Source organism: Plutella xylostella, chromosome 4 (assembly GCF_932276165.1).
Source record: "Plutella xylostella chromosome 4, ilPluXylo3.1, whole genome shotgun sequence".
Lineage (NCBI taxonomy): Eukaryota > Metazoa > Arthropoda > Insecta > Lepidoptera > Plutellidae > Plutella > Plutella xylostella.
The window spans coordinates 11585116-11612637 of record NC_063984.1 but is presented as its reverse complement, the minus strand read 5'-3'; the positions used below and the strand labels follow the sequence as shown (position 1 = coordinate 11612637).

The window sequence follows — 27522 nt, the reverse complement described above, 5'->3', positions numbered from 1 at the left end:
TTCGACATCTACTAATAGGCCTAAATGCTTCACAATTTTAAAATGAACCGGTTAATATTTTTATCGTTATCTAAAACCACAAATCTAACATAGAGCAACTTCAGAGCGTTATCGCATCTACGCCTCCACATAATCATTGCATTTTCCTCCGCCTAAAACCGGCTTTGACCGGCGCCTCGCCCCCGCCCTCGGCCTCCGCCCTGCGCCTCCAATTAGCCAAGTGTAGGGCTCATTTCAGGGATTCTTCAGTCAATTTGCCTACATGGATGAGCTTTTAACGATATGTGTTCACGTGCCCATTTGTTGACAGTTTATGGATGTTGATATTTGTTGATAGTTTATGGTACTTTTAGTTGTTGGATGTGACGAGGGTGTAGTTTCAGGGTCGTAACACTGAAATACTTACTGCCTTCCTACGGTTTGTTTCTTGTTAATCTGTAAGAATTAGAGTAATAGTAATAATGTGGGGACATATATCTCACAAACAGCCATCCGACCCCAAGCATAGCCTGTAATATAGGTATCGGTCAGCCCATATATCTTCACAGATAAGTACCTGCAAGGCTGCAACTACATAGATTGATATCTACATATTAGAGGAAGTTGCCCCAAATATTTGCTGAAGTTACACAGTGTAGCAGTCACATCTGCCGAAAAACCTCGAACTTCTTCTTGATGTCCTCCTCATCGTGATCCGATGACGGCGACCTCAGGGGCTAGTAGGACTTCTGCGGCGGTGGGCGCAGTTAAATCAACTAATTAAAAAGTGTAGATTTAACTTTTGTTTGGGTTTGTCACGTGATGAAAGGATTAGCCAATAGGTAAATATCAGTTATAAATACGTCACTCGAGAAGGTTCCTTTCGTATACTCCTCAGTATTCCATTCTTGAATGGGAACCATGCACAGGCAAACGTGGCCCGATGGCCTTAGACATGTAGGCGGTAGGTGGTGGTTGGATGACGAAGGCCGAGGACAGAGTGTTGGGGTACGATTACGATGAGGATATTAACCGATAAAGTTTTAGGTACACTGTACCTACTCGAACCTACTTAAGTAAGTACATATTTATTTCATAATATTCTTTACATCACTATATTTTGGCCTCTTCTTTTTCCGTCATAGCAGGTCACTAACCAGCTTGATATTCATAAAATAAAATTAAAGGAAAAAAGTGTTCTATCGTGATTTTATTGAATATTTTTAAAACAATTAAGGTATAATCAATCATACGAATAAATAAATACATTACAAATGCTCAATAACTTTAATCTACTAGAACTAAATGCATTCTACACTAACATTCGGTCAGATTGAATTTTGATATTACATTTCCATCCAAATAGCATTATTTTACTAAATGTTAATTAATTATATGAAGCAGGGAGCTAATTCTCTATATCGCTATTGTTGTTAATTCTATATAATCTTGCTACCTAGCTATAACATAACCCCACGATCAGAGATATTAGAAAAGTGCATCCATTCAAAATTTCTCGGAAGTAGTCAGAATTTTGTACTTATTTAGACAATAATAAAATATTATTATTATTTTTGGTTTTACATCAGCTGCCAAATACAGTTTAGGTTTAAAACTTTTGAATTTAACAACAATCATGAAAGTACACTCAACAAACAGACAAACATTGACATCAGACAGCCATATAGGTAGTACAACACTTTCGGTGGGGTTTTTAGCTAGGTTTAGGACAACATGAGGACAACATATCACATCGGTAGGTAGTGACTTTATATCACTGTTACGCAAAAAAAAAACTATCGTTTTTAAAGCAATCAGTTATTGATATGGACCTATTCATGGTTCTTAGGTAAGGTATAAACAAGGGTTCCTATTCTATACATTACTACACCCTTATCAATTCTATCCCAAAGGGCATTTAACACAGACATCTTACATAACTAACCTCCTAAAAGGTCATAAATAAGTTAAATCCGAAATTCACTGAAAATAGAGGTACCTACATAATTAAAATATTTATAAATAAATAATATTTGATCACAGAAAAATCAGATCAAAGCAAACCAAACAGTTTATGATAACTAGGTGCCTAACTGCCTCGATTATCTATTTTGATTCACACAAACAATTCATAAATGGTTCTATACTTCTACCTTGCTAGAGGTGAATAAATTTATCATTTATTTATCTCACAGTTCTGATCATCTAAAACTTTAATAATACCTTTGTACATTACTTTGTACTTATTTCTAGAACTCGAATACAGATAGAGAGACAAACTGGTCGATTCTAACATAACATTCTAAATCTAATGAACATGTAACAACTCCTCCAGAAACTGAAGACAGGGAGCAAGGAAGCGAAGGGATCTAGACCTAGGGTGACATGCACCAAGGTGTTAAATCTCCATTTAGTGTCCAATCTCGACTCAAGAAACGACAGTCCATATACATTTAAGTATGGCATAAGTAAATCGAGATTTAATAGTAGGTGCCAATTTCTCCATTGTCGGTTATCTAACCTACAGGGATTGATTTATAAATTAAACGTCATCTCCATATAAAATTCATGACAGATGTGTCAAAAGTAAACCACTACTCCCTGGTTATGCTCTAACCGAGAATGGAGAAATTGGCACTAAAGCTAGACTTAACATGTTGGTGCAAGTGGCCCCTAGTCGGTCAAATTTAGGTGACGGTATCATTTGCGGTGGTCCTCGTTGTCGTTCTCGACGGTGAGCAGGATGCGGGTGTAGCCGGACGGCTCCTTCAGACTCTTGTTGTAGATCACGTTCTTCGCCCAGACTCGGCAGCGGATCGCCACTTGGACGTTGGCTGGGAAAAGAAGAAACGTAAGTACTTACCTATTATTTTTCCGCTAGCCAGCTGTCGCTAGGGTTCGTTATCGACGTAGATAAGCGTCTATATATCGCAATTCGTCATAAATACAGCGCTTTGATAGGTAGAACGCGTATCAAACTAGTTTACCGACGTCGATAATGAACCCGTATATTGGCCGCAGAAGATAAACCCAAAAGACACACGACATTTCTCACATTTATTTATTTATTTATTTATTTATTTATTTATGGGAAAATCACAGCAGTAAACCTTAAATAACACAATTCTTAATTACTAAATACAACATTTGATTTACTCCCTTAATGCTTTCCTCAAAGAATTAATTACAATAATTAGATAATTGGCAGCACTCATAGTTCATAATAAATAGTATAAAATAATCATATATTTACGATACATTGTTTACAGAATAATACAATTGAAATTAAATAAATTAAATTAAATTACCTATCTACACAATTACACATGCTACTTTACATGCACATGCAGTACCTAACTAACATTCACACTATCATACCTACCTATTAAGTGGATTTAATCAAATAGTAATAATATAAATAACAATTTTAATCATTTAGTTCATCATTTAAAATTTGTATCACTTCCTTTTTAAATTTCATTTTATTGCAATTAAATATGTCTGTTGGCAGGAGTTGCTTATTGTGGGATTGACAGATTCTTCGCAGTGGGGCACGTGCACCAGCGTTTGTACGCGAGAAGGGCACAAGAAAGAGGCTTTTGGACCGTATAGACCGAGCGGGTGCTCTGAAATGAATTTGTTCTAAAAGCGGAGGACAATCATATTCGTTGTTGCAGATATTGTAGAGAGTCATAGCATCCAACAATATCCTTCTATCACTGAGCTTCTGTAAGTTGTAAAGTTTGAGCAGATCCACATAATGTCCTTTTCTTCCTGTTAGTCTGTAGTGCAATGCTCTAACAAACTTCTTCTGTATCGTCTCTATTTTGTTTGAATAGACTGCATAGAACGGATTCCATATAACGGATGCAAAATCGAGGTGAGAGCGGACCAGTGTTTGATACAGCGTTAAGTATGTAGATGCTTTTCTAAAAGGTTTAGAAATTCTCAGGACAAATCCTAACATCTGGTAGGCTTTTGTAAATATATTGTCGATGTGATTGTTTAGTAATAGTTTTTCATCAAGTGTTACTCCGAGATCTCGTATGCTTGCTACTTTAGTTAGCGCTACATCACCAATATTATATTTAAAGTCTATTTTGTTTATGTTTCTAGTAAACGAGATCTGTTGACACTTATCATACGCTAGCTGCAGTTTGTAGCTGAAGTATGATAGAACTTTGTCACTACTCTCCTTGCGACATTGATCAGATCTTTTGGCATGTATGTATTTCGGTTTGGAAGATATGCATAAGGACGGCCGTGGTTTCCATAGCATGTAGGTAGGTAGATGACAAAAACTATACTAGAACATAAAATGTATGTTTTGTTCCGAAAGCGAATAGCGTCTGTCGTTGACTGCCCAGGGTGACCCTAACATATACAGGGTGTTCGAAAATGTGGCTGTAACTTACTCGGCGGCGTGATCTGCACAGCCACGATGGGGCTCTGGTACCCGGGCACGTTCATGAAGGGGTAGTAGCGGCCCGGCAGCCCCATGCCCCACGGGTAGGACAGGGTCGTGGTGTTCGTCTTCTCCTCCTCGCATGAGATCCACACTTGCTTGCGCTGGAAGGTAAGAGAGGTTTGGTGAGACTAAGTAAGAGCGATGCATGTTGACATTCAGGGCAAAGATTAGCCACATTGGATTTTTCAGAAATTAAGAATTTTCTTAAATCTAAAGCCTCGTATCATAAGCCGGATTCAGCTTGATGTATACATTGTTGCAGCAAAATTCAATGCAAACAGTTCATAGAACAATTGATAATGTCGGTAGCAAGAGTCCTAGGTTCAATCCCCGGCCGGGATAGATATAGTTGTTCTTCTTCTTCTTAGCGTGTCGGTGAAAACACTAGAACGCATCCAGGGTTTATCATCGTGGTGAAAGTATTAGCCAGGGTTCGATGTCCCTGGGCCTCCAACTGAGAGTGTGAGTTTGTGTGTGTGGTGTGTGTAAGTACTCACCTCCTCATGGGGCAGGCTGGAGATGTGCGCCACCAGCGCGGGCGGCATGTCGTCCGGCAGAGCCGACACCTCGTCGTAGAACTGCGGCTCCCACGCGTAGATCTGCAACATACCATGTCGTATTCATTACACAATGTTGGCCCGTGTGACATGCCCCTAATGGCTGAAGCTTCATGGCCCAGAGATCCCAGAGGAACCATATTATCAATTGAAATGATGCCTATAACGTCTGAAGCTATTACTCATGTCCCAGAGATCCCAGAGGGACCATTTCCATGTTTCAAAATTGAACTACGGAACATGGTCACTTAATTTTTTTAATTAATCCGCATGCTTTAAGTTCAAATAGGCTTTCCTGAACGTATTATATGAGGTATGGGATAGTCTACTTACCTTGTTCAGCTTGATGAAGAAGCAGGGGGTCTCTGGGAAGCCGTAGTTGTCTGCGGCGTTACAGGTGGTCTTCGCGGCGTAGCTCTCCTTGTCGTGAGCTGGAAAAAACAAATATTGTAGAAATTATTTATCATTCTACTGACTAGAAGACTTTCGTTATATTGGTCTTTTAGTACCACGCCTACGCCTGTAACTGAAGTCCTCAATAGCTACGTACAATAATGAAGCTGAAATCATTGCCATCCTATTAAACACGTCATGTGACTATTGATTGAGTCCGTACGATCGACATCAATGAATGCTATTGAATGATTGATTCTGTCTAATCGGAATTCAGCTTGTTATGCACATCCTAATTCGATTGTGTCAAGGTAGGCGGGACAGACTGATATAATTCAGGTCTCGATAATAGCAGAGAATTAAACTTTATTCGCTGAATGAAATCATGATTCGTTAGAGTTCGAAAATCGCCTAGGAAACAATATAGCCATTGAAAAAACAGAGCTGTCGACTACTACTGGACTGATGACCATAGATAGGTGGACAGAAGTGGTTGAGATAAGGATAGAGGAGAGAGAAGCCCATACATTGAACAGTCCACGATTGCTGGCTGGCTGATTTCGATAGGACTGTCTGCATAGCATATTATGAAATTCTAGATACTAACAGACGACACATAAACGCAAGTGGGTCGGTTTAAGAAGTGTCTTCCGCCGGTGTCGGATGCAGCAAGGTCTAGGCTAGACGCTAGACCCCCCACTCGTCCATTAGGGTCAAGATTTATTATCATTTACGATATCATTCGCCGTCTCTATTGCCCACTTCCGAATAGCCGCGCTGCGTGGTTGCTAACCTACTTTCATTACTGAGCGGGGTTTGTGAATGGCTGTTTGTCCTGCGAGCGTGTTGGAGGTTCCGCGGAAAATTTTACATGTCGTACAATTATTATCAGTCATACCGAAGAAGAGTGTAGGAAGATGTTTATTTATACTTAGTTGTCTGATGATGATGATGAGGTGTTTATTCTGTATGAGCTAATAAATACTCAAGCCAACTATCAGCAGTGGGAGTGGACTTCGGAGTGGAAATGGAAATGGACATAAACCACGCACTGACTCAAATTTAAGACGTAATATAACTATCACTAAACAAATTTAATATCTACCACCACCAGGATTAGAACTAGCCTTTCGGCACAGAGTAGCCATCGTTTTGCCCACTACGCTACTGTAGTCAATCTGTATTTTGTAAAGAAATTAGACAACTTACATATAAAAACACATTGAGCTCACCTTCCAAAAACTCCTTGATCTGGTCGACCAGCTCCACGGTGTGCGAGCTGTTGTCCATGGAGTACTTCATGAGGAACCCATCCTCGGACCGAGGGCGGTACGCCACGCCCGGGTTGGCGCCTGCAAACCAAGCTTATTGTCAATATAATCATCACGACCCATTACGTCCCCACTGCTGGGGCTCGGGTCTCCTTCCAATGAAGGAAGGGTTTAGGCCTAGTCCACCACGCTGGCCAAGTGCGGGTTGGTTGGTTGTCGGGTAAGTGGGCAACCCAACTGTCAGATGTTTTCAAGCCGCCCGAAGGCCTCTGACTAGGCTTAACGACTACTGCCGAAGCAGCAACCAACATTGTCAATATAATGCCGCATGTAAACCCAGCTTATTGTGAACATTTGTATGCCGTGTAAGCCCAGCTTATTGTAAATGTTGTGTGCATTGTGTGAGATGACCTTCGCCGCAAATGTGGCCAATTGATTTGGGCACTTCGACGACATCTGTGCAGAAACACGGCAGATATTGGATTGTTGATATTGTGGGAGTAACGATATACTTAGGTATAACTATTTGCCAAGTATGTAACATTTACAATGTAGTTAAGTTATTAGTGTTGCGATAGGGAGCCTCCAGCCTCCGTTCCGTAGTCCGATAGCATGATATAGTATCGATATCGAATAGGCTAGGGCCGGCTAGGCCAAGCTAATCACAAAACTACTTTCATCATTCATCGAGTTGATGGAAAATTCACGCGCTAGACTATGGCTTGTCACTGTGGTAAATAGATTGGCCAGTCAGATTGTCGTCTCTGGCTGACTTCCCAGGGTGCTCCGGACTGAAAGGAACGGGTGATTCGTTACTCGTGAAGCCCATCGGTCCTAGGGGCCGGACTTATTGATACTCGTAGATGAGAAAGACTATAAGTTTATATACTCGTATGATTATGATTGATAACAACAAGTCTGGGTCTACGTATTCTGATTGGAGGTCGCCCTTACATAAACAATGGGGCTATTTGTTTTGCATATTTAAGATTCATTAGGAATTATTATCTAGGTACCTGACTGCACCGCTGTAATATAAAGTAACAAAACAAGTGACATAAAATCTTCATTTTTATAATCCATCATGAGTACCTAACACAGTAACACACGAGTCACACTCACACGACCATTGTATCTAAATAGTTCTAGAACCTATAGCCTATAGGTATATTAGGTATACCTGTAAGTATACTTACTATAGGAATCGAAAAATAATCTGTACCTACTTAGATATCCACATCAAATCATTAATGTTTTTGTTTTTGAAGTCAGACTTCGTTTCATGAATCAAAAGCTTGTTCCTCCACCATTCATCAGACAGAAGCACCAGCCACTACCTACGTCACACTTGGATGCGCATGGGGGCGGCTGAGGGGTCACTTTAGCTTCACGCTATCACGACTGTATCTGTTTGCAATACGGCGAGACCCCATTGCTGAGGTATGGTGAAGTTTTGCATGTAAATTTTCATGGGTTATGTCAACTTATGTCAGAAAAAATTACTAGGGACTTATATGGAATCTGCAGCAATGGGCCCTCGCCCTCTCACTCATTAGTTACTTTTTTGTAAAGCTAAAGTAACCTTCCTGGGCGGACGCTATTTATACACATTTTATTGAAGACTAGAGCCCATCAGCTCATTTATGTACTCAGTAATTGTGCATTTCCTTCTTGAACATTTACTATTATATTGCAGTGGAGTGGCATTTGGTCTAGTGATGGATCTCATGATCTACCGATGAGTCTTTGAGTTCTAATGCAATGGAGTCCAGATTCCACAGTTGGAAACTTTCCGTTTCATTTCTATCAAGTTTCTAAATGGGCATTTGTTAATACTTAATCAACTTATTCTTAGCGTGTCTGAACATTTGTAAGTAAGTATATTAACAAATGCTAAGTCTGAGCGTATAGTAGCTGACACGCTAGAGCTGAATTAGGGTTTAATTTTCATTGTAGTTTGTTTGATCTTGTCAGATCAGTTGTCTGAAGCAATATCCTTATATTTAATAGCTGGCAACACCGTCAGTCAGATAAGTTTGTTTTACAGACTTCCATTGTAAGTTGGTATAAGAACTGTGAAAGACCCTGTGCAGAAAGAAAGCTGGCTAAAGCTGGTTGATCCTCTTATCAGCGCTGACTCGGAAATAGTATGTAACTAATAGCAGCTGTAACCAGCTTTCTTTTTGTAGCTTAAGACCAATGATTTTAAATGGAAGGATGCGCCCGTCCTAAAATTTGGCGCATGACAGATATAGGTAATATGAGATTTTGAGACCCAGCACTAGGCCACCATTTTCTTGAGCGGTTGGCCCTATCCTTACGCTAGTTAAATCTATGCCTATAACATAACCTGGACATCCACTCACCAATAAGCGACTCCTTGAGCGTGTAGGTGGGTTTGTTCTCGTCCAGACTGAGGTACAGGCCGCCGAAGCAGATGCTGGTCAGCACGGCCAGCACGATGTAGAACACCAGGTAGAATGCCAGGATTATACCTGGAATAGGATACAAGGTAAATTATATATAATATTTTTTTTTACCAAAACGTCTCTGTGTTTGGTTGGACGAACGCGCATTAAACGAGTGTATCGACGTCGATAACAGAAACAGACCCGTGCAGCGGCCGCAGGTGTTGCAATTTTTTGTAGTACTCAAACCTAAAGTGGGTGACTCAGGGGATCAGTATCTGCATTATCCTGTAGAAAGTCTACCACATTGACGGAAAATTTTATTACATTTACGGAGTACCAAGGTAGGTTAGGTAGGTACGGTGTGAGCTCAATAAAGGCATGATAGGTATCCGGTATCTATTCGCTACCCAATACGGTATGGTTGACTATATACTGACTCTAGTGAGGTTGTGGGTATGGTCAACCAAAGATATAAGTAGGTGAGTACCTATACAATTATACATATCAATTAAACCGCAAACATAATGTGTCTGTGTTTCAACTAATAAGATCTCCAATCATGGAATCAAATTGAAGGACCCCGTGTATTGTACACCTAAGTTAACGTATAATACATAAGTACCTACATAGGTCCTTAGATAAATCGTGTACCTAGGTATACAGGGAGGTGCAAAAAGGGTATAGGTACTAAGCAAAAACCAGCGTGTGCAGCATGGTATATCTAAGCCCAACCAACTAAGTTTCTATGGTTTTTTTTTTCACGAGTTTTGAAATTCTGATTTCAGATTCGGGTTAAGATATAACATGCTGCACATGCTGGTTTCGGCTTAGTATACACTTTTTGCAACATCCTGTATAGGTACGTCTACCTGTATGTATGTTCCTACATCTTTCGCATTACATTAATTCATTGTGAGTTTACCGGTCCAATACACATTGCTAATGGCGGTTCGTAACGTATTATCATCGTTGTGTCACAGTAGATAAAGGTTAAACCACATTATTTGCATAAAAATAGGTCGGTGTTTATCACATCACCTTTAGCTACCTAAGTTTACCTAGCATACTTAGTATATTTTATAAGTAATTAATTATACTTATACTGATTTACCTGCTAAAGAATCTAAATTGATCTTGGTACCTAGTAGTACCTACGGTCTTTGGGATTTACACCATACCCTGCCTAGGTTGTCAAAAATCTATAAGTAACTACAGGTGAAAATTATTATCTTGTTATCTTCGGTGGTCGATTCCTGAATTCACTTCTTTTCAGTGAAGATCTCTGCTTTTTCCTTCACTTAATATGTGGTATGCAATAAATACCTACCTAATGTAAAATGAAGATGCTCTGCCATTCGATCCCTACTCGTTCCCTTGCCATGACCATCAGCACTCATCCTGTCTCCGTCTAATCCTTACGACATGTTCACGTCATTACACTACTTGTGATCCCTCCCACTGCTTGTTGGACTATTGTTTAGCCACTTGTTCAAACACAATGCTAAATCGCTTCTTGGAATATTCCTCGCCCGTATGAGTCTGAATGAAATCTCGTGTTTTTTTTCAGTAATTAGGTATAAATATGACTTCTTTATTTACAGTATGTGGTTGGTAACTATATAGGTACTTACTTATAATAAAAGTGCGATCTATAAATATCAATGAGTACTAAAATGGGGTGTTGCTTTAATTTTGTTGAGCTGATAATATATTATAGGAACTTATAAGTATAAATAAGTAAGTCTGCTAAGGTGCTAGTCTTATAACCAGGGAAAGGCCAACGGGAGGGTGGGCTATCTTTTAACACGTGGCTTTTATCTCAATTCTATTCAATAGGTACCCACCTACCTATTCAGTCAGATCCTCTTTTGTGTGGGACCCTCGCTTAAAAGTTGTTTGCATAAGATTAATTTCGTTCAGAGTTTGACCTCTTCAGTTAATTCTGTACCTACTGTTCTGTTTAGAAATTCCGATCCTAGATTTGCTTTTTGCAAAATTCCTCCACATAAGGGTTGCATGTTAAGGTCAATTAAGTATACTTACCTACCTAATTACCTATCTACCTACAATATTATGAATAATTGCAAAAAACTGTGATAATTACGAAATGATTGATAGCAGTCCCATCGCTGGATGTCGAAGGTCAATCAAAGATTAGCATTACACGTTATATGGCTGATCTAAGTAAACTATTTACAGAACTGTATACTTACATAGGTACCGTATCTAAAATAACACAGGTACATAACTAATACTTACAAATAAACAATATTCTATCTATCTATCTACTTACTTAGATCAGAAAATACAGGTCCCTACCTAGTCGACAGCTGTAGAGTCCGACAATGCTAACTTTGCAACATAGAGATAGTGGCTTCCTTGTCTAAGTTGCAACAGAAACAAGAGCCCACCTCAAAAAAGTACTTAGTTACGCCTTCATAAGTACCTAAGTACGCAGTCGTAGGTACTTGTTTACATGGGAAGTTCACATTCTTTGCCAAGCAATGATCGCCGTGGTTTGCACGAGGCATCGTCTTACACTACGAGTCCGATTACAGTTATCCCAGGCTTCCTAGGTATAACATGGTATAACCAATAACTAGACAAAAAAACATATTCTTATATCTCTATGTTACACGGCTATTACCTAGCTGCCGCTAATTTAACATTTTGGTGTTTATGGTTATTTTTGTCAGCATCTGCCACACACTATAGGCATACCTACTGATATGGGCTACTGTCGTGTACTGAGCAACATTATGCTACCTATATGAACCTAGGTACAAGGCTAGCGTAGCTAACGTATACATTAAGTACTTATTTATATTACGAATTCAGCTCATGTTTGGCTTGCTGATGAATGACGGTACAGTCAACCACAAACGGAAATTATTATTTCTTTATCTTCTTCTTATCGTGTCGTATCGTGGTGACAAACACAAGAGCTAGACTAGGGTTTGTCAACGCGTGGAGGAGGATTGGCCAGTCAGATTAGCATCTGTCACTGTCTGCCTAGGTTGTGCTAGAAGTAGTTAGCTATATGTCTTGGCCTTTCGTGCACCCCATAACTAGGGTTATGACAGGTAAGTACCAACAGTTGATAGGTCTTCATTCGGGAAGGCTCCTTTCGTGGACTCCAATTATTAGACTTACCTATGAATTTGTTAGTCTTGTAGTCCAAACAAGACCAGAATGGAATGTTTTAACATCGTAATAATATTTGTGGCCATCCTCATAAAACTTTTAGGGCTAGAGAGTATTTCAGTTATGAAGTCATGAGTGCTGTGCTGACGTAGTAAGGTACTTACCTATATGCACCTACTTGCCTAGAGACACGATGTAGGTACCTACCTATATACTTACTTACTATTATGATGATAAAACGATACAAAACGAAAACTCATAAAATTGCAAAAAAAAACATAGAAAGACTCCAACGGACTGCAATCTGTTAACCTCTAGCTGTTTTTTTATCAACGCACATGTGCAATGTGTGCAGTGTATGTTTTTGTTTTTACCAAAATAAACTTTTTACTTTATCGTCAAAACAAGTCGCACTGATTACACAACACGCGCTTGACGAATCAAATACATTCATCTATGGTATGGTGACAAACTCGCTTACCAACACTAGCTATAGGTAGATACTTGCTTAGTTACACCACAAATCATAAATATTAAAATAGGTTAAAGGCGGAATTGCATCTGCGCTGGAATTCTGTGAATATTTCAGCGTGAAGACTCACCCCACCGCTTCGGCGTGCGTCCGAGGAAGCTTTTCTCTTCAGGATCATACAAGACTTTTCCCAGTCGTTCCAGGAAGGGTCCTTTCTTCGGCGGCGCCCTGGCCCAGTCCATCATATCGACGCCATTCGATTTAGTTTCCATGTTGAGGAAGTTTGAACTCGCGCTCTGAATTTGAAATTTAAATATAGAACGGGCGTCGAGCGTCTGCCAATCGCGGGAGTGGGCGCGGGACTGCGCGCGCGCTGTCACTGGCTAGGGTTCCGCTGGAGAATTGCTATTGTGGAGTCCCGCTCCGCCGTAATTCACTACATTCAAGGTGTTTTTAAATCAGCCATTCATCCGCCACATTTCAGACCGTGAATTGGTATCGTCACTATTAATGGCCGGTTTCCGAAAGGCAAGTTTATGTACGTTTATAAATTCGTAGAAATGTTATGGGCAATTACCTACGTGCTTATTGGCATGAGAGGTGATCATTCTTAATTTATCGTAAATGAGACTCAATATATTTTATACCTACCTACTTGCTACTATTAATCGATGGTTAACTGTAAACAGCATTTCGGAAAACCGTCGTTGAATTAATAGCTAGTTGTATGGCCAAGTCTATACATATTATTATAAGTGGGATAGGATAGGACTGTAGGACCAAATAAAATATGAGATATAATCAGAATGTCAAAAATATTTAATTACTTTTAAATTACGACTATTGAGGCACACTATTTCTTAGCTACAATTAATTATCATAATTTCATAAAATATAATGATTTTTTACAAAATTAAGTCATGTATGGACGGATACATTATTTCAGGAATTCATTTTGTCTTAAAGTTATGTAATTAAATTAATAAGTTATAAAATCATATGGTAGCAAAATAAACATCTGAATTAAGTATTTAAATATAACGGAAGATCGATAAATATTTAGTTATTGTTATTGCATAAGAGTAAAGATACGGAGATTGCTTTGCACAGTATATCGGTAAGTATTAGTTTGTGGCATGCATACACATCAGTCTTATGTAAAGTACACTATTATTTATAACTTTTAATTTAAAAATCAGATCCGTGGGTTAAAAATATATTGCTTGACGAATGTATTTAAAGTACCTATGTATGTATAATAAATTGAATGTGCAACATTTGTAGGTATTATGTGTAATAATATGAAACTTTATAATATGTCCCATATCAATGACATGATGGCATACAGTGCTTAGCTTAGCTTATCATGCTACATTTTAAGATATTTCTGAATGTTTTTGAAAAATATTAAATATGGAAAGAAGCTAACTTCAACTAATTAACAAAATTACATGCGATATGATTTTGCTGATTGAGCTAAGTAAAAGAAAAAAAAATCAGCCTTACTTAAAAATTTAAGATCTTTATCATTACTTTTATGTAATTAAGTATAAAAAACATTCGTGTGAGTATAAAAAAAAACTAAAACGACATTATTTACTTACCAAATTCTTGAAACGAATTTGTACTATACTTAAAATTATTTAAAGACTACACACGCATTGCTAAATTCATACACCTGAAAATGCTTTTGGCTTTGCCAAATTAATGTATCATGCAATATAAATTGCATTTTTAAATTAGTAAGTCCAAGAATCTTAGGTGGGTATTCCTAGGCACATATTTACTTCTTCTCAAAGTTCGAGGCACATTTTGTCTTAAATCTAGTTGATATATAAGTTTTGGACGGAAATATAACTAGTGAACATACTTACATAATGTGCATTACACAAATATGTAAGTACACTTATTTGACTTTCGACTTTTTTTTTTGGAGTTATATCGTACAGTGTATAATAAAATATTTAGAATAATAAACGCATACAGCAATACAACTCACAGACTATTTATAAGCCGCGTACGATCAAGGCACTTTATTACCATTTTCTTATCATTTTTTACAGACACACTCGTGCCATTTCACAGTCAATCTATATTTTAAGATTGACTGAATTTATGTAAAAGTTAATATCCTTTCATTTAGTAAATCTGCAAGTTATTTATCGATTACCAATAGCATTTTAATTCACTTTAATATCCTTAAGTCTTGTATAAATTGTATGAGATTCTGTATCAAAGTCTATATGCCCTACACTGCATTACCACTCCACTTTCAATAAAATCAAATAAACATTACCGAGTAGGTATCCTTGGTAGACCTTAGTACAGTTTGGTTTTCTGACGGTAGACAAGTCCAATGGACCAAGGTGGGTGGTCTACTACCGCGCGCGCTGGTTGTTCTACTACCACCAATAGAGCAAGGTAGTAAGTGGTCTACCGGTCTCCAGTGTGCCAATCACCAATATTGTCGACTCTAGTCAATAAGTAGGTAATCCGATATAAATTTGTATGACATCTTGATCAGCGCCCCTGTCGGTAACGTTAGAAACTAATAAAACGCATACAAATTCCAATGAACCACCTATCGAATTACTATTGACTAAGGCGGACTAGACTCACAATAACATTTTGCAATAAGATTGAATTGCGTTTTGAATCCAAATGACGTTTGCGCAATCTTCAGTATTAACGATAGATGATGAATTATATGTATAGCACAATTTTCAATATTGCGCAATATAATTGATCGTCTAGGGGCCGCCTAAAGTCGACAATATTCGTGATGTCTCGATCTACTGTGGTCTACTATGGTCTACCCTGGTCTACTGTGGTCTACTCTGGTCTACCGTGGTCTACTGTGGTCTACTCTGGTCTACCGTGGTCTACTCGATCATGAGCTCGAAGTGCACGACTCCGAGCCTCTCCCGGCGGTCGTACTTGATGTTCCGGGCCCACGCGCGGCACTCGATGTTGATCACTATGCCGGCTGCGGAAACAAGATGGCGTTAGTATAATGTGATAGCTAATGACTGTAGGTAGGACAAGGATTTTGTTGTCACTCGGTGGGCCTATACACATTTTTGCAAGATAGTAGTATAAACTTAGTTCTTAATTATGCAACAACGCATACGTAGGGCAGGAAGCCGATTCTCAACCACTCGTCATTGCAAATTGGTTACTATGCCGTTACGTCGCGCCAATGACGGGTGGTAGAGAATTGCCCCGCAGGTGGCGCACAGTTTGTATGTTGTGATCATATTTGTTACTCTTTCACGTAAAAACTACTGAACGGATTTTCGTGAAACTTGGCATGCAGGAAGCTGAAACCCTGCATTAACAAATATGTTAAAGGCGCCTCGAAGAAAAGCCATTGCATCAATGATTCAAAAGGAACAATGCGGCCGTCCGAATATTTTTCTTAAAGAAAATGACATCTGCGCATGAGGTTTTAGGGTCAGCGCGAGGGTGCCATTTTTTTGAGCGGCTGGCCTTTCGCTAGTAATATACATAAGTCAATAATTCCCACTCACTCCTCGGCCTCTCGAGATGCACGGCGACCAGCGGGCTCAGATACCCCTCGGCGTTCTCGTACGGGTAGAAGTAGCCGGGGAAGCCCGGGTAGGGCAGGTAGCGCACCGGCCCGATGTTCTCCTTGTCTGCCGGCGTCTCGCCGTGGCACGACACCCACACCATGTTTGCCTGGTGGGAGGATAGAGATGAGTGGTTGTGAATGTGAAATGTGCAGCTCAAAGTTTTAGTAGATGATTGATGAACGTAATCCTAACTAATCCTAACTATATTTATATATTTATAATATTATAAATGCGAAAGTAACTGTGTCTGTCTGTCTGTTACTCTTTCACGCCAAAACTACTGAACGGATTTGAATAAAATTTGGTATACATACGGTCTAGACCCTGGGAAAGAACATAGGCTACTTTTTATCCCGGAATTCCCACGGGAAAACTTTTTAAGGCGAGGCGAAGCGCGCGGGAACAGCTAGTATAATGAATAAATAATAAACTTAGGCAAGCATGGCCTTTTCGCAGTTTACACATAAACGTGGTATGTATCTTGCGATCTGCATTAAACACTAGGATGTGACGTGCATAATACTAGTATATATGCAATAAAGATATCTAATTATCGAGCTGTGATAAATTGCGTTTAAGACGGATTGCATACTAAAACCAACTACTTAGTTTTATGGTACTGTCCAGTGTCCGCCAATAGGGACGCATGCGCATCCGCGGATTACGGATAACGAAATGTGCTGTAAGGTATTATACATTTTACCGTCCATCGCGGACGTCCGCGAAGGTCATCGTCGCACTGAACCAGACCCAAACACTTACATAGTCTCTGTTGAAGGCGGTAATGTTACGGATGTGTGTTTGCAGGTCTACAGGCATGGCCTCGGGCAGGTTCGCCGTGTCGTTGTAGAACTCTGGACGCCAGCCGTAGATCCTGAGGAATGTGATAAAGGTTATGGTTTACGTAGAGGAGGACATTTTATATATATAATACATAAGTATATATTTATAATACATAAGTAGCAGAGATCGCTTTTGCGATAAGACCGCCATTTGTGCATCACTGTTATTTAAGTTAGATTTAAGTTTTTTTTTATGGTGTGCAAATAAAGATTATTGTATTGTAAAAAAATTGGTTTAAAAATGTGGTATGTGGAATTTGTCCACAGAGGGAAATGATCAGTTGTTATACCATCATTCTCAAATGGGCCTCCTATTTAGATCTGTTTCGATTTGTTCAAGTGCTATTGAAAGCCACGCAACTTTTATGAACTTCTTAAGGACTTCCGCATCTCCCAATTCCAAAGTGGTATTGAAAACATATGCTACTCATTAAACTGACTTCTACTCACTATTGTTTTACAAAAACTGTATTGGTCTGAATAGGCATAGGCTAAATGAGCTTTACTTTACAGTATAGATACAACACAGGCAATCTCAGAGAGTTCAAACTCACTTATTCAACTTCAAGAAGATGCAAGGCGAGGACTTGTGGAAGGAGAAGTGGTTCTCATCGATGCAGGGCTCCCAGCCGCGGATGTCCACGTCGCACACCTTGCCGTGCGGGGGCGGGTTGCGGAAGTCACAGTTGAAGATGTTCTGACCTGCGCCCGCTGTCTGACCCTTCTTCTTGTACACTGGAATTGAGGGAGGGTGTAGATGAGTGATGTGCAGAGAAAGACATTTAATTAGGTAAGTAAATGAAAATAATGATTTATGATGAAATATCTATATTAAAAACTGTACCTTAAATATAGGTATAGGTTAGGTATATCTGGGACTACTAGTTTGTAGTCGCGATATCGCGTCATAAAACAATAGATTTGTAATGTGTCTGATTTCACAGTTTTCAACAGAACAAACCACCCAAATGAATTTTGAGAAAACACAATATCAAATTAAACAAACCTGACAGAAAATCAATGAGCTGGTTCTCCCAATACTTGTAGCTGTCGTAGCCGGTGCCCTTGTAGTATATCAGCGTGCTCCTTACATCCTCGGGCAGCGGACGAAAGCCGAGGCCGGGGCTGGTGCCGATGAGCCCGTAGTCCTGCTGCAGCCGCGGCACGCGCGGGTTGATGAACTGCTGCATGAACGTCACCATGCAGATGGAGAATAACGCTATGAGCGCAGCGTAGAAGATTGTGTAGAACACCAGTATTTTCGCTGAAAAATATTATTGTAATATTAATTATGTGTTTATAAATTGATACAATGTTATTTGTGGATCTTCCTTATCAATGTAATGTCTAACTTTTTTTATGTCATTACTCAACCAATTGTATCCGGTTTGATAAGGGATGTTTGAGTGTAACAAGTGATAATGTAATGTGAGTATTAAAATACCTCACACATGATAATGCTACATCCTTTATTTTCTCTTAATTTTTTAAATGAATTAAAACACTCTCTAGCACTGTTGTAAGGTTTCCAATAAAGCTAATCATAGCTTAAAGTGATTAATCCTCTTATAGCTAAGACCTTGAGCTACGATATGAGCTCAAAGTTATCCCTAATTAATCTAGGTAGGTATACAAGCAAATTATAATCTTGTTGGATTTACAAAACAAAGTTACAAATTCCGGGAATGAAAATAAATGTTCTTTATTGGATATTAAGCACTGATGTCATTATTTTTGTGGCCGTGAGAATATAGTTTTAATTGTCTGATTATCTGTTATACTTATCTAAGTTTTATACATAAAATAGGAACATGGTGAAAAAGTTTGCAGACATGTTGATATGATAGGAATTACTTTTATTTGTATTTAAGTTGGCCCACGTCTTATCGCCACAGTTCAAATTATACCTTCTATACATTTTAATGTAAAATTATAGTATCCATGTAAAAGAATACACAAACACACAACCAAACATAAATAATGCGGCATAAACCACGCCCATGAGAGCAACTGTTTTCAAAGCGATTTTTACACTGAATTTTCTCGTTTTGTGACTTAAAATTATATCAACACGCAGCTTACAAGTTTCTTAATGTTAAAAACAAAATTCTTACCCCAACTTTGTGGTGTTCTCCCCAAAATAGCACCAGTATCTTCATTGTAGAAAAAGTCGTTGAACTTCTGTTTGGATGTCTTTTTCGAAGGTTTTGTATCTATTTCAAACTCTTGTAAGCCCTTCCGAGACATCGTTATTTATGTTAGGCACTTTGTGTTTTACTAAACCAGTCAACAATAGTCAAAATCGTTATAAAATTGTGATCGGAATAAAAATGTAAAACGTAAACGCACCCAAACGAAACGAACCTAAACTACAGAATGAATGAATGATTGATTGAAATGAATGAAGTTTTGTGATGTGCTGTCAAATCCAATCCATAGACAAATGTCGCAGTCAAATCGACAAACACGGTATTTTTTAAAAGATACCAAAGCTTGCACTCATCTCTGATTCATCTACAAAGATTTTTCATTGAAAAGGATTTCAGTTTATTATAAAACAGCCATAGCCAGCAGACCGTTCGGATAACTTTATCATCTATGCACGAAACTCGCAGATACGTTATTTTCAACAGTTTTCAACCTTGCCAGCCAATGGTACTCACAGAATAACGAGGACATTGAACGAGACTCGTCGCTAATCAATCTTTGTTTGTGGCTGTATGCCGTGTGTGACTAACACAGCAAATTCGGCCAAAAACGATTGTGGTAAGGTACACACTATGTTAATTGCTGTTTTTACGGTGGGGATTTAAAAATATTTACAAGGTTAACACCTGAAACAAACAGACGAACACAATTTATACAGGGACATCACAAACAGAGGGTTAGTGGGTGTATTATAATGAACACAAACAAATTTATAGTTTAATATTGTTAGTTTTGAAGAATTTATACAGGATGTTAGCGATTGGGGTATGTACAAGTGTTAGTAGGTAATTGATATTTACAGGTCTTGGGATAGAGGGAGGGAGGAAATCATAGAGGGAGGTTTGAAGATTAGGACACTCAAAGAAAAGGTGGTCGACAGATCCTTCGCTGGTGCCGCAGTCACAAACCGAACCATCACGCACCCGAATCCTAGCCAGGTGCACAGGCGTGCACGCATGACCAAGACGGAGTCTGCAGATTGTCGAGGTGGAGGTTTTATCTAGGAGTCTTGCTCTAAAAAACCATGGCCTTTTGGGAATATGTGGTTGGATTAAGGAGTAATACTTACCTTTAATGTTCCTGGAAGCTTCCCAGGACTCCTTCCAGGAATTATCAAGCCTCGGTCCTGCGAGCGAGGCAAGGTCGTGGGCAAAATTATGGTAATGAGTATCCAGGCCCAAGCTAACGGCATCCTTAGCGAAGGAATCTGCACACTCATTACCAATGATGCCACTGTGGCCAGGTATCCAGGCAATAGCCACCTCAATACCCTGAGTCTTGCAACGGAAGAGAGTTTGTCTAATTTGAAGAATGATAGGGAATTTAGATTTAGATTTAAAAGGGAATGAAATAATTGAATGTAAGCAGCTAGAAGAGTCTGATAGAATAATAGTTTTGTTGAGTTTGTGAGACTCAGTGTACTGAAGTGCCTCCAGAATAGCGGTAGCCTCGCCTGTGAAGACCGAGGATTCAGGGGGGAGTTTAAAATTAAGAGTAATTTTGTACTTAGGAAGCCAGACAGCTAGACCGACATTGCTCTTATCTGAAAATTTGGAGGCATCTGTGAAGACTGGAAGCCAACCAGGCCACTCTGTCTGGAGCTTATGAGTCAATGTTTTCTCGGCCCCCGGGGCGTTTTTCACAATGCCCATGTCCATAACAACATTGGGCTGAAAAACCAGGGCATCATAAGGGACACTAAACAGAGGGTTCATTTTAAATTTAATTGAAGGATGAGGAAGGTTGGAAGCAAAAATGAATGATTTGAGAAGGAAGGAAAGGCCATGGGTTTCTTGAGCAAGACATAACCGCTTAAGGGTATCGAGCTTGGACAATAGCGGGTGAGACTCTGATTGCCAGATCCTGAGGAAAAACCTGTCACACAAGTACTGTCTCCGCAGCGAGAGAGGGGGGTCGACACACTCAACCTGAAGGGCATTGGTGGGGGTAGATTTCATTGCACCGGACACTATTCGAAGACACTTGTACTGAACCTTATCAATTTTTTCTAATGCAGCCTTATTACAGGGGTCCAGGATAAATGAGGCATAGTCAAAGTGACTTCGAACAATGGCGTTGTACAGTAGCTTCTGAGAGTATGGATGTGCGCCCCACCAGACACCTGACAGTGACCTGAGGACGTTGACACCCCTCTCGCACTTCTGAGCCACGTAGTTCATGTGATGGCTACCCGACAGCCTGGAATCCAGAATCACACCCAAAAATTTAACTTTATTTGACACAGTGATTGAATGCTCTCCGATAACAACATCCAGATCTGGGATGTTTCTTTTTCTAGTGAAAATCACTGCTGTGCATTTAGTGGGAGAAAGAGATAACCCATGTCTATCCAGCCAATCCGTGAGGTACCTAAGAGCCAGGTTCAGCTGGACATTTGTCTCCGCTAACGAAGGAGAAGCATAATAGAGGGCCAAGTCGTCAGCGTACTGTAGAATGTCGCAAAAGCAGTCAACGGATTTATCTAGATCGTGAGTGTACAGACTGTAAAGGAGGGGGCTTAAGACCGATCCCTGGGGGAGGCCTTTCCAAACAAATTTTGGGGAGTCAAGGGAAGTGGTAGGGGATTTTATGAAGATGGATCTCTCCATGAATAGGCTGCAAACCAGACGGGTAAGCTTCACTGGAATGCTCAGCTGGCGCATTTTCTGCCTGAGCACAGGAAGAAGTACATTATCATAGGCAGACGCTATGTCAAGGAAGTCACCCACAAGATATTCTTTCCTCTTAAATGCGATGTGAATATCTGTTGTAAGTATTGCAAGGCTGTCTAGAGTGCTCATCCCTTTCCTAAACCCAAACTGAGTTTTGGCTAGGATTCCTCTATTCTCAATTAGCCATTCGAGCCTGCTCTAAGATTTTCGCCAAAGCAGAGGAGAGGGCGATCGGACGTCGGGAGTTAGGATCACGGGGGTCTTTTCCGGCCTTCAATATGGGAACAACTATTTGCTTACTCCATGAGCATGGAGTAACTCCGTACTCAAGGAAGTAGTTTATCAGCTCCAAGTAGGCCTGCTTGACCTTGAGGCTTGATTTTGAAAGGAAAGAGTATGGGATGCCATCAATACCTGGAGATGAATCAGTTAAACCGGATAAAGCAGATTGGAGTTCATCCATAGAAAATGGAGAATCCAATCTGTCTGAAGATGGTAAGAGAGCTGGTGGGGGGCGGAGAGCACTGGAGTGTGGGACATATGGAGGAGCCAGTTTATCGCTGAACCCTTCTAGCCATAGAGAGGGGTCATTGCTCAAAATATCTTCGACGTTAAGGGAACCGCGATATCGGCGAATGTATCTCCACACCAGAGAAGGAGGGGACCTAGGCGAAAGATTTTCACAAAATCTGATCTAGCCCTGTTTCTTTTTCTTCTTAAGGAGCCGTTTGGTGCGTGCAGCTATCCTTTTGTAGTTTATAAAATTTTCCATGCTCATATTAGCAATATAAACATCCTCTGCATTTTTGCGCTCGTCAACAGCCAAGGAGCAGTCGGAGTCCCACCAAGGAGGTGAGACTCTTTGGCCTTTTCGCGATTTTCTATTTTTGGCAGAGGATGTTAGAGCTTTTTCAAAAAGGTCGTAGTTGTATAAAAAGTTGTCACTAGTACAGGGTTGGATCAGACTGAGCTTATCTTCAACCGAGGTGATGAAGTTAGACCACTCATTCCTGCCTATCACGTACCTTGGGAAGGCACATGTATCAGCAAGAATGGTGGATCTGGTAGGGAGCGTAATAGAAATGGGAAAATGATCACTCCCAAAGGTATTTGGGAGGACCCTCCAGAATATTGATGTTGAAAGAAGAGGAGACGAGAAAGTGAGATCGACAGCACTTTTTGGGTTCTGACGGGGTAGGACTCGACGGGTAGGAGAGCCGTCATTTAAAATACAAACATCTAAGGTATCAAGCATGTCTAAGAGGGCGATTGCAAAAGCGTCAGTGTGGTAAGAACCCCATGAGGTATGGTGGGCATTAAAGTCCCCCATGATCAGAAGAGGTTGCGGGAGAGAAGAAATTATATTATAAAAAGATGGGAGGTGAGAAGGGTGGGGATCAGGGAAATACACGGACACGAAAGTAATGTCTAAAGCCCTAAGGGCCACAACATTAAATTCCTGTCCGTGGGGAGGGGTAGGGATAGAGGAGAAGGTAAGGGTACGCTTCACAAGTAAAGCGCACCCAGCAAACCCGTCATCCCTGTCATCCCGCAGACACGAGTAGCCCGGAACTCGGAAACGAGAACCCGGCGCCAGCCATGACTCCGAGATGGCAACAATGACGGGCTTGATGTCATCTATTAAGTTGAGTACTTCATGTTTTTTACTTTTAAGGCTCTGAGCATTCCACTGAAGGACCCGGGTCGGGTTCAGAGCCATTCTGGCTGAAGGAGGAGAGTTCTCTAATCTTAAGTGCAACGTGGGGCGGTATTGTGTCGCTGAATTTAGACAGCAGACTGACAACTAATGAAAGTAAGTTATCCAATAAGTTGTCATTGGGAGTAATCACATTCAGGGCACTTCCATTAGGAAGTGAGGAAGATGGTGATGAGATAATGGCCTGATGGGCAAGTCTGTCATAGCCAGGAGAAAGTGGAGACCTAGGCCTGCGTTGAGTGGTCACAGTCTTTTTGTAGGATTTATTAGGAGATGGGCCATTAGGTTGTGTAGATGCTACTTCAGCAAATGATTTTTTGCTCTTAGGAAGTCGAGCATCAGCTTCAGCGAACGAAATGCTGTCCTGAGACATAATGACTTTTATGGATTTTTGTCTAGCTTGTTCTGGACAGTTCTTATCCGTGGAAGCATGGCTTCCTGAGCAGTAAATGCAAGTGGGAGGGTCTGCATCGCATGTCTCACCCAAGTGTGGTTGGGCACACTTGAAGCAGCAAGGCTTTGATCGGCAATTAGCCTTCACATGGCCAAACCTGCAGCAAGCGTGGCACTGGATGGTTGGGTAGGTGTATCTGTCAACTTCTACAGCAGCACGGAAAGAGTAAATTTTTTCTGGGAGGTATTGTCCCCTGAAAGTGATTACTACGCTTTGAGTAGGGACATATGAAACGTTTCCATTTTTGATCACTTTGCGACTAAATCTGCGTGCTTTAAGAACAATACCGCATCCATGGGGGAGGTCCAAAGAACCCACAAACTCATCCATGGAGAGATCCACTGGGACTCTCCTAGCAACACCCATACGGGTGATGTGGTAAGTTGGGATAACTGCCTTAAACTTGTTTGGGGACAGAGCTGGGTGGTTGATAAATTCGTTGGCCGCTCCCGCAGACTTAAATTCCACAGTAACACGGTTACGACCTGTCATTTTGACACCACCTCTGGTGATGTCAGTCACTTTGTGGTTGTACAAAAATTGTCCAAACTTAATAGCCCTCAGCGGGGTCCCAGAAGCTGGACTTCCTGAAGAGCTATCCTGAGAAACGTGGACGATAAATGGTCCAGGGTCACTGTCATCGTACACCTTAGTGGCGTCGAGACTCGGGTGCGTATAAATGGTCTGTATGCTAGCAGACGCGAGATCGGGGTTTAGGATTACTCTCTTACCTTGTTGAGAAGGTTGTATATCATCCCTAGGGCGCTTTCGCGTCTCCTGGGGAGTATCCGTCAGCATTATATCCGGCGAAAGATCTGGCGGGTCGGGATCTGGAGGACGATCTGAATGGTACTCCATTTCAGAAAGGGAAAGAGGGTTTACTGACAATCACAACACTCACCAGTTACCACCACCACAATAACAACAAATAACAGGTATTAACTATGTAAATTGGCACAGAAAAAGGTCCGAAATCGCGATGATTGTTAGGAACACGTGGGTACCCCAGTCACGCACGAAACCGAATCGACTCGTCGCTTTCATTCAATCAACTTCAATCTCCCTGTCATTGTCATAACTGTCATACTACTGTCAACTGTCACTGTCACTTTTATTTTCAGTATTCTAAATAATTTTCTCAATTTCTTCTGAAATTCTGTAAATTGCGCTCAGATTTTTAATATTGGTCTCAAATAAAACAAGACAATAGAAATGGCATCATTCCACAAAATCATTGTTATTGTAGGATTTATATCTCTGTTCCATTCAGCGTTTTCAGCAGCCCAACGTAAGTGATGTGATGAAAGTTTACCCCTCTTGATGCTTTTGTAGAAAACATTTAATTACATTGATATTGTTGTATTTCAGATCGATCTTACCTAAGAATCACCTCACAAGAGTTCACGAGTTTGCCGTTGGATGTAAGAAGACTTTCAAATAATTAAAATGCCCATATCGTAAGACTTATTGACTACAAAATAATTTGTACATTTCAGATCATGGTACAAGCAGTAATAAGCTTATTCGCCGTGATGTGGGGTGTCCTCAACGTGGCGGGAAATCTCCGGGAAATCCAAGCTGCAGCTGAGTTGAATGCTACAAAATGGGACACTCAACTGAATTTCCCCTCATTCTACATATTCAACCACCGAGGCCGTGCTTTAGCACAGAACTATGTTCGAAGTGCTGGGAAATCAGAACTAGAAAATTCAGAATAGTCTATTTTGTATTTTATTATATTGTAAGAATAATAATTTAATGGTAATATAAAGGTTATTGTAAGGTTCACACATGTGTTCATTCATTATTTATAAGCCATGTCAAAACCAAATTAATAATACAGTACACATAAAATCCTAATATCTTTTTTGTATCATCAATCCTAATATTACTAATTCTATTTGCTGAACTAATTATTGATGTTGTGAAGATATTATTACAACAACTATATTATCTACATATTCTACATAATACAAAGATTGTGATAAAAATCTATGCATTCACCATAGAAAGCTATCATCATTATATTCATGGATGTAATCTTGATGTGTGTGATATGCAGGGTCTTTATTCAATAGATCTGCTATGCAAGGTTTTTCTTGTATACCCTTCAGAAGGTAGAATATAGGTAATAATACTGGGCATCTGTACAAGAATGTGGAAAAAGAAACCAAATGCTTTAGTCATTAATTAAGTTTATTCTTATACTATAAATGCTTAAAAATATGGCCCTCACCACACACAAAACTCTGGAGCTTAAACTTAATACTAAATTTACATAACACTATAAATTTTATTATTTTGCATATAAAAATATCTTAGAATACAATACCTATGTCTAGGTAACAGCATGTGTTGTTTAAAAATAATCACATTATTCTTATATCTAAGTTAAATGTGTGGCGAGGGCCCTCAACAAACACCAACACTCAGTAACAGGGTATGTGTCACTGCACATCGCAGAGTCCATTCACATGTAGCATTGTAGTAGTCACTATCGGCCGCCGCGGCCGCCCCTGAAGCCACCACCGCCCCCGCGACCGAACCCGCCGCCTCCACCGCGGCCAAAGCCTCCACCGCCGCCTCCTCGGCCGAAGCCACCGCCACCGCCCCGGCCGCCGAACCCTCCTCCCCCGCGCCCGCCGCCGCCGCGCCCACCGAAACCACCGCCGCCCCCGCGACCACCAAAACCACCTCCACCGCCGCGACCGAAGCCACCACCGCCGCCACCCCGCCCGCCCCGGCCCCTGCCGCCGCCACGCTTAGCACCAGGCGGCTGAGGCAGAAATCTCTTCAAGGGCAACAACTTCGCGGGGTCAATGAAGAACTGCTGGCCATCTTTGAAGCTCTTCGCCTTGATGTTCTCACTCAGCTTCACCGACACGTAGTAGTCGCGCAGGTTGCCGAAGATCTCGTCAATCTTGCCGATCTGCTCCTTGTTCTCCAGGAATATGGGCGCGTTGAAGTAGGGCACGTCCTCGATGTCGACCTTGCAGACGAGGTCGTCCTGCACCGTCCAGCCGTAGTGTCCGAGCTGCGTCACGCTCTCCGGGGGCCCCTGGTCCTGATGCCGGAACCCGCCGCCGCCGCCGCCGCGCCCCCGCCCGCCGCCGAAACCACCACGGCCTCGGCCTCCGCCGCCGCCGCGACCCCCAAATCCACCACCTCCACGTCCACCACCGCCTCCTCTTCCGCGGAACGACATGTTATTTACTGCAAATGTTGTGTTGATTATCAAAATAACCTCAAATCCATGCGTCTCACGACCACATTGGATTTTTTGGTAATGACAGTGACAGCAATGCTTGACATTGCCACAGACCAACTGGAGATAATGGGGG

General features: G+C 40.7%; 4 protein-coding genes and 1 long non-coding RNA gene across 5 annotated transcripts; 1 reads left to right on the top strand and 4 right to left on the bottom strand.

Moving 5' to 3' along the window:
- Positions 1 to 2605: 2605 nt before the first annotated feature.
- On the bottom strand, positions 2606 to 13107 carry LOC105380127 (sodium/potassium-transporting ATPase subunit beta-1). The gene is made up of 7 exons (XM_011549626.3): positions 12826 to 13107; positions 9035 to 9163; positions 6630 to 6749; positions 5338 to 5435; positions 4945 to 5046; positions 4395 to 4548; positions 2606 to 2813 (listed from the first exon to the last, which is right to left on the bottom strand). Exons 1-7 carry the CDS (start codon positions 12965 to 12967, stop codon positions 2680 to 2682), a joined length of 879 nt encoding a protein of 292 aa, XP_011547928.2. The 5' UTR covers positions 12968 to 13107; the 3' UTR covers positions 2606 to 2679.
- Positions 13108 to 15519: 2412 nt separating this feature from the next.
- LOC105380126 (sodium/potassium-transporting ATPase subunit beta-2) lies at positions 15520 to 19518 on the bottom strand. Its single transcript, XM_048629834.1, has 6 exons — positions 19245 to 19518; positions 18137 to 18394; positions 17685 to 17865; positions 17051 to 17162; positions 16226 to 16394; positions 15520 to 15681 (listed from the first exon to the last, which is right to left on the bottom strand). Exons 1-6 carry the CDS (start codon positions 19375 to 19377, stop codon positions 15578 to 15580), a joined length of 957 nt encoding a protein of 318 aa, XP_048485791.1. The 5' UTR covers positions 19378 to 19518; the 3' UTR covers positions 15520 to 15577.
- Positions 19519 to 19829: 311 nt separating this feature from the next.
- Positions 19830 to 20786, bottom strand: LOC125490705. The gene is made up of 2 exons (XR_007267854.1): positions 20408 to 20786; positions 19830 to 19964 (listed from the first exon to the last, which is right to left on the bottom strand). It is a non-coding gene; the product is annotated as an uncharacterized LOC125490705 (long non-coding RNA).
- A 4481-nt stretch (positions 20787 to 25267) lies between these two features.
- Positions 25268 to 26041, top strand: LOC105380128 (ER membrane protein complex subunit 5). Its single transcript, XM_011549627.3, has 3 exons — positions 25268 to 25469; positions 25550 to 25602; positions 25678 to 26041. The coding sequence occupies exons 1-3, from the start codon at positions 25394 to 25396 to the stop codon at positions 25897 to 25899; spliced, it is 351 nt and encodes a 116-aa protein (XP_011547929.1). The 5' UTR covers positions 25268 to 25393; the 3' UTR covers positions 25900 to 26041.
- Positions 26042 to 26359: 318 nt separating this feature from the next.
- On the bottom strand, positions 26360 to 27473 carry LOC119694431 (H/ACA ribonucleoprotein complex subunit 1). The gene has a single exon (XM_038120722.2). The coding sequence runs from the start codon at positions 27384 to 27386 to the stop codon at positions 26676 to 26678; it is 711 nt and encodes a 236-aa protein (XP_037976650.1). The 5' UTR covers positions 27387 to 27473; the 3' UTR covers positions 26360 to 26675.
- Between the last annotated feature and the right edge of the window lie 49 nt (positions 27474 to 27522).

Excerpts from the sequence above, each read along its gene's own strand:
- LOC119694431 (XM_038120722.2), bottom strand. The coding sequence starts at position 27,386 with ATGTCGTTCCGCGGAAGAGGAGGCGGTGGTGGACGTGGAGGTGGTGGA.
- LOC105380128 (XM_011549627.3), top strand. The coding sequence starts at position 25,394 with ATGGCATCATTCCACAAAATCATTGTTATTGTAGGATTTATATCTCTG. Across the intron at positions 25,470-25,549 it reads AGCGTTTTCAGCAGCCCAAC|ATCGATCTTACCTAAGAATC; the intron begins GTAAGTGATGTG and ends GTTGTATTTCAG. Across the intron at positions 25,603-25,677 it reads TCACGAGTTTGCCGTTGGAT|ATCATGGTACAAGCAGTAAT; the intron begins GTAAGAAGACTT and ends TGTACATTTCAG.
- LOC105380127 (XM_011549626.3), bottom strand. The coding sequence starts at position 12,967 with ATGGAAACTAAATCGAATGGCGTCGATATGATGGACTGGGCCAGGGCG. Across the intron at positions 5,047-5,337 it reads TCTTCATCAAGCTGAACAAG|ATCTACGCGTGGGAGCCGCA; the intron begins GTAAGTAGACTA and ends GGTATGTTGCAG. Across the intron at positions 2,814-4,394 it reads TGTGCAGATCACGCCGCCGA|CCAACGTCCAAGTGGCGATC; the intron begins GTAAGTTACAGC and ends TTCTTTTCCCAG.
- LOC105380126 (XM_048629834.1), bottom strand. The coding sequence starts at position 19,377 with ATGTCTCGGAAGGGCTTACAAGAGTTTGAAATAGATACAAAACCTTCG. Across the intron at positions 17,866-18,136 it reads GCTCATTGATTTTCTGTCAG|TGTACAAGAAGAAGGGTCAG; the intron begins GTTTGTTTAATT and ends CCTCAATTCCAG. Across the intron at positions 16,395-17,050 it reads CCGCCTTCAACAGAGACTAT|GCAAACATGGTGTGGGTGTC; the intron begins GTAAGTGTTTGG and ends TCCTCCCACCAG.